The sequence below is a fragment of the Molothrus aeneus genome, unplaced genomic scaffold (genome assembly GCF_037042795.1).
Source record: "Molothrus aeneus isolate 106 unplaced genomic scaffold, BPBGC_Maene_1.0 scaffold_214, whole genome shotgun sequence".
Lineage (NCBI taxonomy): Eukaryota > Metazoa > Chordata > Aves > Passeriformes > Icteridae > Molothrus > Molothrus aeneus.
The window spans coordinates 158,996-174,000 of record NW_027098878.1 but is presented as its reverse complement, the minus strand read 5'-3'; the positions used below and the strand labels follow the sequence as shown (position 1 = coordinate 174,000).

At 56.7% G+C, this 15,005-nt stretch overlaps 1 protein-coding gene across 1 annotated transcript; it reads left to right on the top strand.

The window, feature by feature from the left end:
* Window positions 1-1,184: 1,184 nt before the first annotated feature.
* On the top strand, window positions 1,185-15,005 carry LOC136569783 (striatin-4-like; the record flags this gene model as incomplete). The annotated part of the gene is made up of 12 exons (XM_066570138.1): window positions 1,185-1,361; window positions 2,388-2,523; window positions 2,763-2,828; window positions 3,121-3,206; window positions 4,242-4,411; window positions 5,381-5,428; window positions 6,831-6,982; window positions 7,774-7,971; window positions 8,686-8,817; window positions 10,162-10,263; window positions 11,206-11,292; window positions 13,003-15,005. Coding segments are annotated over 12 exons (1,524 nt in total), but the record flags the coding sequence as incomplete, so codon positions are not given.

Genomic DNA, 15,005 nt, shown 5'->3' with positions numbered 1-15,005 from the left:
GGAATTTTGGGGGGCATTTTGAGGGAATTTTGGGGGGGTTTGGGGGAGATTTCGATGGAAGTTTTAGGGAATTTTTGAGGGGATTTTTGAGGGGATTTTTAGGGAATTTTGGGATTTTTATGGAATTTTGGGGTGGTTTGGGGAAGATTTGGATGGGATTTTGAGGGAATTTTTAGGGAATTTTGGGGATTTGGGGATTTTAGAGAATTTTTTGGGGTGGGGTTGGGAGGTTTTGGGGGGTTTAGAGGGAATTTTTGGGATTTTGAGGGAATTTTGGGGAATTTTTAGGGAATTTTGGGGGGATTATGAGGGAATTTTGGGGGAGATTTCGATGGAAGTTTTAGGGAATTTTTAGGGAATATTTTTGGGGATTTGGGGATTTTAGGAAATTTTTTGGGGTGGGGTTGGGAGGTTTTGGGGGCGTTTTGAGGGAATTTTGGGGGGGGTTGGGGGAGATTTGGATGGAATGTTGAGGGAATTTTTAGGGAATTTTGGGGGAATTGGGATTTTTGGAAAATTAGGGGGGATTTGGAGGGAATTCTGGGGGGGTTGGGGAGATTTTCATGGGATTTTTAGGGAATTTTTGGGAAATTTGGGGGTTGTAGGGGGGATTTGAGGGAATTTTTGGGGGGATTTTGAGGGAATTTTGGGGGGGTTGGGGGAGATTTTTTGGGGACTTTTTGGGGATTTTTGGGGGATTTTTTGGGCTGGGTTTTTCGCTTTTTTTTCCCTTTTTGGGGATTTTTTTGGGATTTTTTCGGGGTTTTTTCGGGATTTTTTGGGGGATTTTTTGGGATTTTTGGGGATTTTTTGGAGATTTTTTGGGATTTTTAGGGAGATTTTTGGAGATTTTGGGGGGGATTTTTTTGGGGATTTTTTTGGGATTTTTTGGGGGGGAGATTTTTGGAATTTTTTGGGGCTGGGTTTTTCACTTTTATTTTCCTTTTTTTCCCCTTTTTTGGGATTTTTTTCGGGATTTTTTAGGGATTTTTTGGGCGATTTTTTTGGGGATTTTTTGGGATTTTTGGGGGGGTTTTTTGTGGAATTTTTTTGCAATTTTTTGGGGATTTTTTGGGATTTTTTGGGGATTTTTTGGGGATTTTGAGGGGAATTTTTGGGGTTTTTTTTGCGATTTTTTGGGGATTTTTTGGGATTTTTTGGGGATTTTTTTGGGGGGGCTGAATTTTTCACTTTTCCTTTCTTTTTCCCCCATTTTGGGATTTTTTCCCCCATTTTCCCCCTCCAGGAACGCCGGGAAGGAGCCGCAGGCCGGGCTCAGCCCCTCCCCCCCCGAGGATGACAGCGATGAAGAGGAAGAGCCCGAGAGCCCCTCCCCCACCCCCGCCCGCAGGAGGGGAAAGGTCCCAAATTTGGGGCATTTTGGGGCTTTTTGGGGGGAATTTGGGGCATTTTGGGGCTTTTTGGGGGGATTTTGGGCATTTTAGGGGATTTTGGGAGGATTTTTGGGAAATTTCAGAGGATTTTAGGGGGGATTTTAAGGGAATTTTGGGGGGATTTTGGGAGATTTGGGGAGGATTTTAAGGGAATTTTTTGGGAATTTTGGAGATTTTTGGGGAATTTTTAGGGGATTTTCAGGGAATTTGGGGGGATTTGGGGAGGATTTTTAGGGGATTTTTTGGAAGATTTTTAGAGGAAATTTTTAGGAAATTTTAGAGGTTTTTGGGAGGATTTTAAGGGAATTTGGGGGGGGTTGGGGGATTTTAGAGGATTTTTAGGAATTTTTTTGTGAATTTTTGGGGGAAATTTGGGGAATTTTCGGGGGTTTTGGGAGATTTGGGGAGGATTTTTTAGGGGATTTTCGGGGGATTCTGGGAGGATTTTTAGAGGAAATTTTAGAGAGAATTTTTGGGGAATTTGGGGGGATTTTAAGGGAATTTTTTGGGAATTTTGGGGGATTTTTAGATGATTTTTGGGGAATTTTTAGGGGATTTTGGGGGATTTGGGGAGGATTTTTGGGGGATTTTTTGGGGGATTTTTAGGGAATTTTAGAAGATTTTCAGAGGAAATTTTTAGGAAATTTTAGAGGATTTGGGGAGGATTTTTGGGAAATTTTAGAGGATTTGGGGGGATTTTAAAGGGATTTTGGAGAATTATTGGAGGATTTTTGGGGAATTTTTAGGGGATTTTGGGGGGATTTTTTGGAAGACTTTTAGATGAAATTTTAGTGGAAATTTTTAGGAAATTTTAGAGGGGATTTTGGGGGGGATTTTAAGGGAATTTTTGGAGGATTTTTGTCCCTTTTTGTCCCTTTTTTCTCCTCTTTTTTCTCCTTTTTTTGTCCCTTTTTTCTCCCTTTTTGGGTTTTTTTGTCCCTTTTTTGTCCCTCTTTGTCCCCGCCCTGACCCTCGTGTCCCTTTTGTCCCCAGAGTGTCCCCAAGGTCCCCGAGGAGGAGGAGGAGGAGGAGGAGGATGAAGATGAGGAGGACTCCGAGGACGCCCTGGGCGAGTTCGACTTCCTGGGGACACCTGGGGACACCTTGGGGACACCTGGGGACATCAGAGGTGAGGTCGGGGACACCTTGGGGACACCTTGGGACACTTGGGGACACTTTGGGGACACCTTGGGGACATTTGGGGACACCTTGGGGACATCAGAGGTGAGGTCAGGGACACCTGGGGACACCTGGGATGAGCTTGGGGACACTTTGGGGACACCTTGGGGACATCAGAGGTGAGGTCGGGGACACCTTGGGGACACTCTGGGGACACCTGGGGACACGTCCTGGCCCCCATTGTCACAGAGAGCCACCGGTGCCACCTGCGGGACGGGGACCTGGGGCCACCGCGGCCACTGCGGCCACCGGAAGGTGAGGATGCGTTTGTCACCTGTGTCACCCGTGTGTCACCTCTGTGTCACCTCAGTGTCACCTGTGTGTCACCTGTGTCTGTCACCTCTCTGTGTCACCTCTCTGTGTCACCTGTGTCACCTCTGTGTCACCTGGGGGGTCCCTATGTGTCCCCAAGGCCACGCCAATGTCCCCATTGTCCCCATTGTCCCTGTGTGTCCCCAAGGCCACCCAGGTGTCCCCAAGGCCTCCCTGGTGTCCCCATTGTCCCCAGGTGTCCCCAAGGCCACCCCGGTGTCCCCATTGTCCCCAGGTGTCCCCAAGGCCGAGGCGCTGGCCCTGGACGGCCTCGGGGACCTGGCGGAGCTGACGGTGACAAACGACAACGACGGCGGTGACGTGAGTGACCCCTGTCCCCAGTGTCCCCAGTGTCCCCAGTGTCCCCAGTGACACCACCCCTGCCTGTCCTCAGTGTCCCCAATGCCACCATGGCCCTGATTCCCCCATGTCCCCAATGTCCCCAAGTGCCACCAAGTCCCCAAATGCCACCACACCCCGATTCTGCTGTGTCCCCAGCGTGTCCCCAAGTGCCACCATACCCCAATATCCTCATGTCCTAGTGTCCCCAAAGTGTCCCCAAGTGTCCCCAAAGTGCCACCCGCGTGTCCCCATCGTGTCCCCATCGTGTCCCCAGGTGCCAGCGCTGTCCCCACGGCGCAGCTGGAGCTGTCCTCAGTGTCCCCAGATGCCACCATGGCCCTGGTTCCCCCATGTCCCCAATGTCCCCAAGTGCCACCCAAGTGCCACCCCATGTCCCCAGGTGCCAGCGCTGTCCCTGAGGCACCTGTCCTCAGTGTCCCCAAGTGCCACCAAGCCCCGATTCTGCTGCATCCCCATCGTGTCCCCATCGTGTCCCTGCATGTCCCCAAGTACCACCAAGTCCCCAAATGCCACCACACCCCAATTCTGCTGTGTCCCCCGCGTGTCCCCAAGTGCCACCTTCATGTCCCCAGGTGCCGGCGCTGTCCCCGCGGCGCAGCTGGAGCTGTCCTCAGTGTCCCCAGAATGTCCCCAAATGCCACCACGGCCCTGGTTCCTCCCATAACCCAGTGTCCCCAAAGTGTCCCCGCATGTCCCCATCGTGTCCCCAAGTGCCACCCGCGTGTCCCCAGGTGCCAGCACTGTCCCTGAGGCGCCTGTCCTCAGTGTCCCCAAGTGCCACCATGCCCCAATATCCCCATGTCCCAATGTCCCCATGTGTCCCCAAGTGCCACCCGCGTGTCCCCAAGTGCCACCCGCGTGTCCCCAGGTGCCGGCGCTGTCCCCGCGGCGCAGCTGGAGCCCGTGCCTGTCCTCAGTGTCCCCAAATGCCACCATGGCCCTGGTTCCCCCATGTCCCCATCGTGTCCCCAAGTGCCACCCGCGTGTCCCCAGGTGCCGGCGCTGTCCCCGCGGCGCAGCTGGAGCCCGCGCCTGACGCTGCGCAGCCACTACGACGCCGTGCGGGCGCTGGCCTTTGTCCCCTGTCACCCGGCGCTGGTGACGGCCTCCGAGGACGCCACCCTCAAGCTCTGGAACCTGCAGAAGCCGTTGGTCCCCAAGAAGTGGGTGACAGACGGGTGACAAACGGGTGACAAATGAGTGACAGACGGGTGACAATGGGGTGACAGATGGGTGACAGACGGGTGACAATGGGGTGACAGATGGGTGACAGAAGGGTGACAGACAGGTGACAGACGGGGGTGACAAATGGGTGACAAACGGGTGACAGACGGGTGACAAACGGATGAGAGACGGGTGACAAATGGGTGACAAATGGGTGACAGACAGGTGACAGATGGGTGACAAATGGGGTGACAAACGGGTGACAGACGGGTGACAGATGGGTGACAAATGGGTGACAATGGGCTGACAGACGGGTGACAGACGGGTGACAAATGGGTGACAGGTGACAAACGGGTGACAGACGGGTGACAGATGGGTGACAAATGGGGTGACAGATGGGTGACAGACGGGTGACAGACAGGTGACAGATGGGTGACAAATGGGTGACAGACGGGTGACAAATGGGGTGACAAACGGGTGACAATGGGGTGACAGATGGGTGACAGACGGGTGACAAATGGGTGACAGATGGGTGACAAATGGGTGACAGACGGGTGACAGATGGGTGACAATGGGGTGACAGATGGGTGACAGACGGGTGACAGACGGGTGACAATGGGGTGACAGACGGGTGACAAACGGGTGACAAAAGGGTGACAGGTGACAAACGGGTGACAAATGGGTGACAAACGGGTGACAATGGGGTGACAGACGGGTGACAAATGGGTGACAAAAGGGTGACAATGGGGTGACAGGGGGTGACAGACGAGTGACAAAAGGGTGACAAATGGGTGAGAAACGGGTGACAAATGGGTGACAGACGGGTGACAAAGGGGTGACAAGGGGGTGACAAATGGGTGACAGATGGGTGACAGATGGGTGACAAACGGGGGTGACAATGGGGGTGGCAATGGTGGGGGCGTGGCCGTCACCGTTTGTCACCGGCTCTGTCACCGTTGTCCCCTCAGGAGCGCGGCACTGGACGTGGAGCCCGTGTACGCCTTCCGCGGGCACAGGTCGGGTCACTTGGTCACTTTGTCACCTTCGTTGTCACCTCGGTGTCCTCTCATTGTCACCTTCGTTGTCACCTTCGATGTCACTTCAGTGCTTGGGGCTTTATTCTGGTTTTTTGTCACTTTGTCCTCTCGGTGTCACCTTCGTTGTCACCTTTGTGGTTGTGGCTTTTTTCCTGTGTTTTGTCACTTTGTCACCTTCATTGTCACCTCGGTGTCACCTCAGTGTCACCTTCCTTGTCACGTCAGCGGTTGTGGCTTTATTGCTGTGGTTTGCCATTTTGTCACCTCAGTGTCACCTCTGTGCCAGCTCGGTGTCACCTTGATGTCCCCTCAGTGTCCCCTCATTGTCACCTCATTGTGACCCCAGTGTCCCCTCAGTGTCACATCTTCGTTATCTCACTGTCCCCTCAGTGTCACCTCTTTGTTATGTGAGTGTCACCTCAGTGTCACCTCATTGTCACCCTCGATGTCACCTTTGTGCTTGTGGCTTTATTCCTGGTTTTTTTGTCACTTTGTCACCTCAGTGTCACATCAGTGTCACGTTCATTGGTCACCTCGGTGTCACCTTCATTGTCACCTCTTTGTCACCTCATTGTCACCCTCGATGTCACCTTTGTGCTTGTGGCTTTATTCCTGGTTTTTTTGTCACTTTGTCACCTCAGTGTCACCTTCATTGTCACCTCACTGTCACCTCACTGTCACCTCACTGTCACCTGGCTGTGCTTGCATTGGGATTTCTGTCCCTTTGTCACCACCCAGGGTCCCAGTGCTGGTGGTGGCACCGGTGACAGCGGTGCCACCGGTGTCACTTCTGTCCCTTTGTCACTGCCCAGGGGCCCCGTGCTGGCGCTGGCAGTGGCACAGGTGGCACAGGTGACATCGGTGACATCGGTGCCACCGTTGCCATTTCTGTCCCTCTGTCCCCATTCCAGGGGCCCCGTGCTGGCAGTGGCGGTGGCGGCAGGTGACATTGGTGGCATCGGTGACATTGGTGCCACCATTGCCATTTCTGTCCCTTTGTCCCCACCCATGGCCCCTGTGCTGGCAGTGACACAGGTGACATTGGTGACAGTGGCGCCACCGTTCCCATTTCTGTCACTTTGTCACTGTCCTGGGGGTCCTGTACTGGCAGCAGGTGGCTCAGGTGACAGAGGTGACATTGGTGACATTGGTGACACTTCTGTCCCTCTGTCCCCATTCCAGGGGCCCCGTGCTGGCGGTGGCGGTGGCACAGGTGACATTGGTGACATTGGTGACATCAGTGCCACCGTTGCCATTTCTGTCACTCTGTCCCCATGCAGGGCCCCTGTACTGGCGGTGGCGGTGGCGGCAGGTGACACAGGTGACATTGCTGACATTGGTGACATCGGTGCCACCGTTGCCATTTCTGTCCCCATTCCAGGGGCCCCGTGCTGGCGGTGGCGGTGGCGGCAGGTGACGCGGGTGACACAGGTGACATCGGTGGCACCGGGCTGTGCTGCAGCGCCGGGGTGGACGCTCGGATTCGCTGCTGGCGCCTCCCGGGGCTGGACAGCGACCCCTACGATGGCTACGGTGGGTGGCACCTGGGGACAGCGGGGACACCTGGGGACAGCGGGGACATTGGGGTGTGGGTGGCACTCAGGGACATTGGGGACACTTGGGGACATTGGGGACACTTGGGGACATTGGGGTGTGGTGGCACCCGGGGACATTGGGGGCATTGGGGACATTGGGGACATTGGGGTGTGGTGGCACTTGGGGGCATTGGGGACAGCGGGGCTGGGGTGGCAGCCGGGGACATGAGGACAATGCTACCCCCCCATGTCCCCAAATGTCCCCAATGTTCCCAGTGTCCCCAATGTCCCTAGTGATGTCCCCAACTGTCCCCTTGATGTCCCCAGTGTCCCCAATTCCCCAAATGTCCCCAAGTGTCCCCAATCCCCCACAATGTCCCCATTGTCCCCAATGTCCCCATCACCCCCCAATGTCCCCATTGTCCCAATCCCCCCCATTGTCCCCAATGTCCCCAGTGTCCCCACTGATGTCCCCAATGTCCCCAATCCCCCCATGTCCCCAATGTTCCCATTGTCCCAATCCCCCCCATTGTCCCCAATCCCCCAATGTCCCCAATGCCCCCCAGTGTCCCCAATGTCCCCAATGCCCCCCAGTGTCCCCAATGTCCCCCAGTGTCCCCAATGTCCCCCCAAATGTCCCCAATCTCCCCCAATGTCCCCAATCCCCTCAATCTCCCCATTGTCCTCCAATGCCCCCAATCCCCCCTTGTCCCCATTGTCCTCCAATGCCCCCCATTGTCCCCAACGTCCCCAGCGATGTCCCCGCTGATGTCCCCTGTGTGTCCCCAGACCCGCGCGTGCTCCGGGGGGTCCTCGAGGGCCACTCGGACGCCGTCTGGGGCCTGGCCTTCGACGTCACCGGGCGCCGCCTGGCCTCGTGCTCGGCCGATGGCACCGTGCGCCTGTGGGACCCGCGCGGGGACAGCAACGGGGACAGCGCCGGGGACAGCGCGGGCGCCTGCCTGAGCGTGCTGGGCGGGCAGCCAGGTGAGCACGGGGACACACCTGGGGACATTGGGGACACACCTGGGGACATTGGGAACAGCGCGGGCGCCTGCCTGAGCGTGCTGGGCGGGCAGCCAGGTGAGCATGGGGACACACCTGGGGACACACCTGGGGACACACCTGGGGACACACCTGGGGACATTGGGGACAGCGCAGGCGCCTGCCTGAGCGTGCTGGGCGGGCAGCCAGGTGAGCACCTGGGGACACACCTGGGGACACACCTGGGGACACACCTGGGGACATTGGGGCATTGGGGACACACCTGGGGACACACCTGGGGACACTGGGGACAGCGCAGGCGCCTGCCTGAGCGTGCTGGGCGGGCACCCAGGTGAGCATGGGGACACACCTGGGGACATTGGGGACACACCTGGGGACACAGCTGGGGACACACCTGGGGACATTGGGGACAGCGCAGGCGCCTGCCTGAGTGTGCTGGGCGGGCAGCCAGGTGAGCACGGGACACACCTGGGGACACACCTGGGGACACACCTGGGGACACTGGGGACACACCTGGGGGTGCTGGGGACACACCTGGGGGGGACACATCTGTGCAGGTGTCACACACCTGTCCCCTCACCTGTCCCCGTTGGTTTCAGGTCACGGCGTCCCCACCTCGGTGGCGTTTGTGTCACACACCTGTCCCCCAGTGTCACACACCTGTCCCCAGGTGTCCCTCACCTGTCTCTGTTTCAGATCACGGCGTCCCCACCTCGGTGGCCTTCGTCCCCTCCCAGCCCGCCCACCTGCTGGCCGGGTTCCGCTCCGGTGCCACCGTGCTCTACGACCTCGAGGCCACCAAGGCCACCCTAGTGTCCCCAAACAGCGGTGAGTCACCCCCCCCCAATGTCCCCAATGTCCCCAAGGGCCACCTGAACCCCCCCCCAATGTCCCCAAGGGCCACCTGAGATCACCTGAACCCCCCCAATGTCCCCAAGGGTCACCTGAGATCACCTGAACCCCCCCCAATGTCCCCAAGGGCCACCTGAACCCCCCCAATGTCCCCAAGGGCCACCTGAGATCACCTGAACCCCCCCAATGTCCCCAAGGGTCACCTGAGATCACCTGAACCCCCCCCAATGTCCCCAAGGGCCACCTGAACCCCCCCAATGTCCCCAAGGGCCACCTGAGATCACCTGAACCACCCCAATGTCCCCAACGTCCCCAAGGGCCACCTGAACCCCCCCCAATGTCCCCAATGGTCACCTGAGATTGTCTGAACCCCTCCCAATGTCCCCAAGGGTCACCTGAGATCACCTGAACCCCCCCCCCAATGTCCCCAATGTCCCCAAGGGCCACCTGAACCCCCCAATGTCCCCAAGGGTCACCTGGAGCCACCTGAACCCCTCCCAATGTCCCCAGGTGTCCCCAATGCCCCCAGTGTCCCCTGTGTCCCCCAGGTGGCCGTGCCCAGGTGAACCAGGTGCTCACTGTCACTGTCCCCAGGTGTCCCCAATGTCCCCAATGTCCCCAGGTGGCCGTGCCCAGGTGAACCAGATGCTCACTGTCACTGTCCCCAGTGTCCCCAATGTCCCCCCAGGTGTCCCCAATGTCCCCAATGTCCCCAGGTGGCCGTGCCCAGGTGAACCAGGTGCTCACTGTCACTGTCCCCAGGTGTCCCCAATGCCCCCCCAGGTGTCCCCAATGTCCCCAATGTCCCCAGGTGGCCGTGCCCAGGTGAACCAGGTGCTCACTGTCACTGTCCCCAGGTGTCCCCAGGTGTCTCCAATGTCCCCAATGTCCCCAGGTGGCCGTGCCCAGGTGAACCAGGTGCTCACTGTCACTGTCCCCAGTGTCCCCAATGCCCCCCCAGGTGTCCCCAATGTCCCCAATGTCCCCAGGTGGCCGTGCCCAGGTGAACCAGGTGCTCACTGTCACTGTCCCCAGTGTCCCCAATGCCCCCCCAGGTGTCTCCAATGTCCCCAATGTCCCCAGGTGGCCGTGCCCAGGTGAACCAGGTGCTCACTCTCACTGTCCCCAGTGTCCCCAATGCCCCCCCAGGTGTCCCCAATGTCCCCAATGTCCCCAGGTGGCCGTGCCCAGGTGAACCAGGTGCTCACTGTCACTGTCCCCAGTGTCCCCAATGTCCCCAGGTGTCGCAGGTGTCCCCAATGTCCCCCCAGGTGTCCCCAATGCCCCCCCAGGTGTCCCCAATGTCCCCAATGTCCCCAGGTGGCCGTGCCCAGGTGAACCAGGTGCTCGCCCACCCCTCGCAGCCGCTGGGCATCACGGCCAGCGACGACCGCAGCATCCGGTACCTGGACACCCGCACAGGTGAGGGCATTAATCACGGTAATTAGGGTCATTAGGGGTAATTAGGGGGTAATTAGGGTCATTAGGGGGCATTATGGGGTAATTAGGGGTCATTAGAGGGTTATGTAGGGGGTAATTAGGGGTCATTAGGGGGTAATTAGGGGGTAATTAGGGTGATTAGGGGTCATTGGGGGCATTAGGGGTAATTAGGGGGTAATTAGGGTCATTGGGGGGAATTAGCGTCATTAGGGGGTAATTAGGGTGATTAGGGGTCATTGGGGATAATTAGGGGGTAATTAGGGTCATTAGGGGGCATTAGGGGTCATTATGGGGTAATTAGGGGTCATTAGAGGGTTACGTAGGGGTAATTAGGGGAGCATTAGGGGGCAATTAGGGGTAATTATAGGTAATTAGTGGTTAATTAGGGGTTATTAGGGTAATTGGAGGGTAATGAGAAGGCAATTGTGGGGTCATTAGGGTCATGAGGGGGTAATCAGGGCCATCAGGGGGTAATTAGGGTAATGAGAAGGTAATTAGGGGTTATTAGGGTGTAATTAGGTTGCAATTAGCAGTCATTATGGGGTTAATTATGGGGTCATCAGGAATAATTAAAGGTCATTGAAGGTGTAATTAGAAGTCATGAAAAGGTGTAATTAGGGGTCATTAAAGGGATCATTAGGGGTAATTATGCGGTCATTATAGGGTAATTAGGGGATAATTGTGGGGTCATTAGGGGTAATTAGGGGTCATTAGGGGTCATTAAAGGTGTAATTGGGAGGTCACTGGGGTCACCGTCTCCATGGTGATGTCACCGGGGTCGCACGGTGTCTCCATGGTGACGTCACCGGGGCCCCGCGGTGTCTCCATGGTGACGTCACCGGGGCCCCGCGGTGTCTCCATGGTGACGTCACCGGGGCCCCGCGGTGTCTCCATGGTGACGGCGCTGGCCCCGCCCCTCCCCAGGTGAGGTCGTGCACTCCATGGTCGCTCACCTGGACGCCGTCACCTGCCTGGCCCTGGACCCCAGCGGAGCCTTCCTGCTGTCCGGCAGTGAGTGACCACTGACCAATGACCATGAGTGACCACTGACCAGTGGGTGACCACTGAGTGACCACTGAGTGACCAATGGGTGACCACTGAGTGACCAGTGGGTGACTACTGACCAATGGGTGACCACTGACCGCTGAGTGACCACTCAGTGACCAATGAGTGACCAATGGGTGACCAATGACCACTGAGTGACCACTGACCAGTGGGTGACCACTGACCACTGAGTGACCACTGAGTGACCAATGAGTGACCACTGACCAGTGGGTGACCACTGACCAATGAGTGACCACTGAGTGACCAATGAGTGACCACTGACCAGTGGGTGACCACTGACCAATGAGTGACCACTGAGTGACCAATGAGTGACCACTGACCAGTGGGTGATCACTGACCGCTGACCACTGAGTGACCAATGAGTGACCACTGACCAGTGGGTGACCACTGACCACTGACCACTGAGTGACCAATGAGTGACCACTGACCAGTGGGTGACCACTGACCGCTGACCATGAGTGACCACTGACCGCTGAGTGACCAATGGGTGACCACTGAGTGACCAGTGAGTGACCAATGAGTGACCAATGAGTGACCACTGACCAGTGGGTGACCACTGACCAATGAGTGACCACTGAGTGACCAATGAGTGACCACTGACCAATGAGTGACCAACGGGTGACCACTGAGTGACCAATGGGTGACCAATGAGTGACCAATGACCACTGACCAATGGGTGACCAATGACCGCTGAGTGACCAATGAGTGACCAACGGGTGACCACTGACCAATGGGTGACCAATGAGTGACCACTGACCAATGGGTGACCAATGGGTGACCGCTGAGTGACCAATGGGTGACCAATGACCACAGAGTGACCGTGAATGACCCTTGTCATTGTCACCTCTCCCAGTGTCCCCAGGTGTGTCCCCAGGTGTGTCCCCAGGTGTGTCCCCTCTCTGTCCCCAGGTCACGACTGCTCCCTGCGCCTGTGGCACCTGTCTGACCACACCTGTGTCACCTGTGTCCCCTCTCTGTCACCTGTGTCACCTGTGTGATCTCACCTGTGTCCCCTGTGTCACCTGTGTGATCTCACCTGTGTCACCTGTGTGATCTCACCTGTGTCACCTGTGTCCCTCTCTGTGTCCCCAGGTCACGACTGCTCCCTGCGGCTCTGGCACCTGTCTGACCACACCTGTGTGCAGGAGCTGTCCCTCCCCTGTGTCACCTGTGTGATCTCACCTGTGTCCCCTGTGTCACCTGTGTCCCCTCTCTGTGTCCCCAGGTCACGACTGCTCCCTCTGCCTGTGGCACCTGTCTGACCACACCTGTGTGCAGGAGCTGTCCCTCACCTGTGTCACCTGTGTCACCTGTGTCACCTGTGTGATCTCACCTGTGTCCCCTGTGTCACCTGTGTCCCCTCACCTGTGTGTGATCTCCCTTGTGTCACCTGTGTCACCTGTGTCCCCTCATCTGTGTCACCTGTGTCACCTGTGTCCCTCTCTGTGTCCCCAGGTCACGACTGCTCCCTGCGGCTCTGGCACCTCTCTGACCACACCTGTGTGCAGGAGCTGTCCCTCCCCTGTGTCACCTGTGTCACCTGTGTCCCCTCACCTGTGTGTGATCTCCCTTGTGTCACCTGTGTCACCTGTGTGATCTCACCTGTGTCACCTGTGTGATCTCACCTGTGTCACCTGTGTCCCTCTCTGTCCCCAGGTCACGACTGCTCCCTGCGGCTCTGGCACCTCTCTGACCACACCTGTGTGCAGGAGCTCCCCGCCCATCGCCGCAAGCACCACGAGGCCGTGCTGGCCGTGGCCTTCCACCCCCGCCGCGCCCTCAGCGCCAGCGCCGGCGCCGACGCCCTGGCCAAGGTGTTCGTGTGACACCTGGGGACACACCTGGGCACACCTGGGGACACCTGGGGACACACCTGGGGACACCTGGGAACTCACCTGGGAATACCTGGGGACTCACCTGGGCACACCTGGGAATACCCGGGGACTCACCTGGGGACACGCCTGGGGACACCTGGGAATACCTGGGAACTCACCTGGGGACACCTGGGGACACCTGGGGACTCACCTGGGAATACCTGGGGACTCACCTGGGGACACCTGGGGACTCGCCTGGGAATACCTGGGGACTCACCTGGGGACTCACCTGGGAATACCTGGGGACTCACCTCGGGACTCACCTGGGGACTCACCTGGGGACACGCCTGGGGACACCTGGGAACTCACCTGGTGGCACCTGGGCACACCTGGGGACTCACCTGGGGACACACCTGGGGAGACAGCCAGGCACACCTGGGGACACCTGGGAACTCACCTGGAGACACCCGGGGACACCTGGGCACACCTGGGAACTCACCTGGGGATTCACCTGAGAACTCACCTGGTGGCACCTGGGGACACCTGGAGACACCTGGGAATACCTGGGAACTCACCTGGGGACACCTGGGAACGCCTGGGGACTCAGCTGAGAATCACCTGGTGGCACCTGGGGACAGCACCGGAACCCATCAGGAGGTGGCGCCGTTCATTTCTCCGTGTGTTGGTGGCACCTGGTGGCACCTGTCACCTCCCCCAGACCAGGATGACACCTGGGCACACCTGGGGACACACCTGGTGGCACCTGGGGACACCTGGGGACAGCGCCAGGACAGGACAGGAGGCGGTGCCAGGGTGTCAGTGGCACCTGGGGACACCTGGACACATCTGGTGGCACCTGGACACATCTGGTGGCACCTGGGGACACACCTGGGGACACCTGAGGAACCCATCTAGAGGTGGCACCGTCCGTTCCTCCGTGTGTTGGTGGCACCTGTGGTGGCCTCTGTCACCTCCCCCAGACTGGAGTCACACCTGGACACACCTGGGGACACCTGGACACACCTGAGGACACCTGGGGACACCTGGTGGCACCTGGGGACGCGAGCAGGAGGTGGCGCCGTTGGTTTCTCCACCTGTTGGTGGCACCTGAGGTGGCACCTGCCATTGTCACCTGTCCCCGCCCCCCCTCGAATTTGGGACGATTTGAAATCCCAAATTTTAGGGAATTTTTTTTTCCCCAATTTTTTAGGATTTTTTTCAATTTTTTCACATTTTCCTTCACCAGAAAAATCCCAAATTTTGGGGATTTTCCCTCAAAATTTTAGGATTTTTTTCCCTCCCTTTAAATCCCAAATTTTTGGGTTTTCCCCCAAAATTTTTTGGGTTTTTCTCACTTTTTTTGAGAAAAATCCCAAATTTTGGGCACAGGTAAAACCCAAATTTTAGGGATTTTCCCCTCAAATTTTTAGGATTTTTTCCCTCCCTGTAAATCCCAAATTTTAGGATTTTCCCCCCAGATAAATCCCAAATTTTAGGGATTTTCCCCCAGCATTTTTTGTATTTTCCTCCACCAAATAAATCCCAAATTTTGGGGATATTTCTCTCCAGGTAAAGCCCAAATTTTAAGGATTTTTCCCAATTTTTAGGATTTTTTCCCCCCCAATTTTTGGGGATTTTCCCCCAATTTTTCATATTTTCCTTCCTGCGATAAATCCCAATTTTTAGGATTTTCCTCCCAAGCAAATCCCAAATTTTGGGGATCTTTCCCCCCCAAAAAAAATCCCAAATTTGGGCATTTTGTCCCCAAATTTTAGGAATTTTTGCCCAATTTTTTTTGATTCTTTCCCCCCAGGTAAATCCCCAATTTTGGGGATTTTTTTTCCC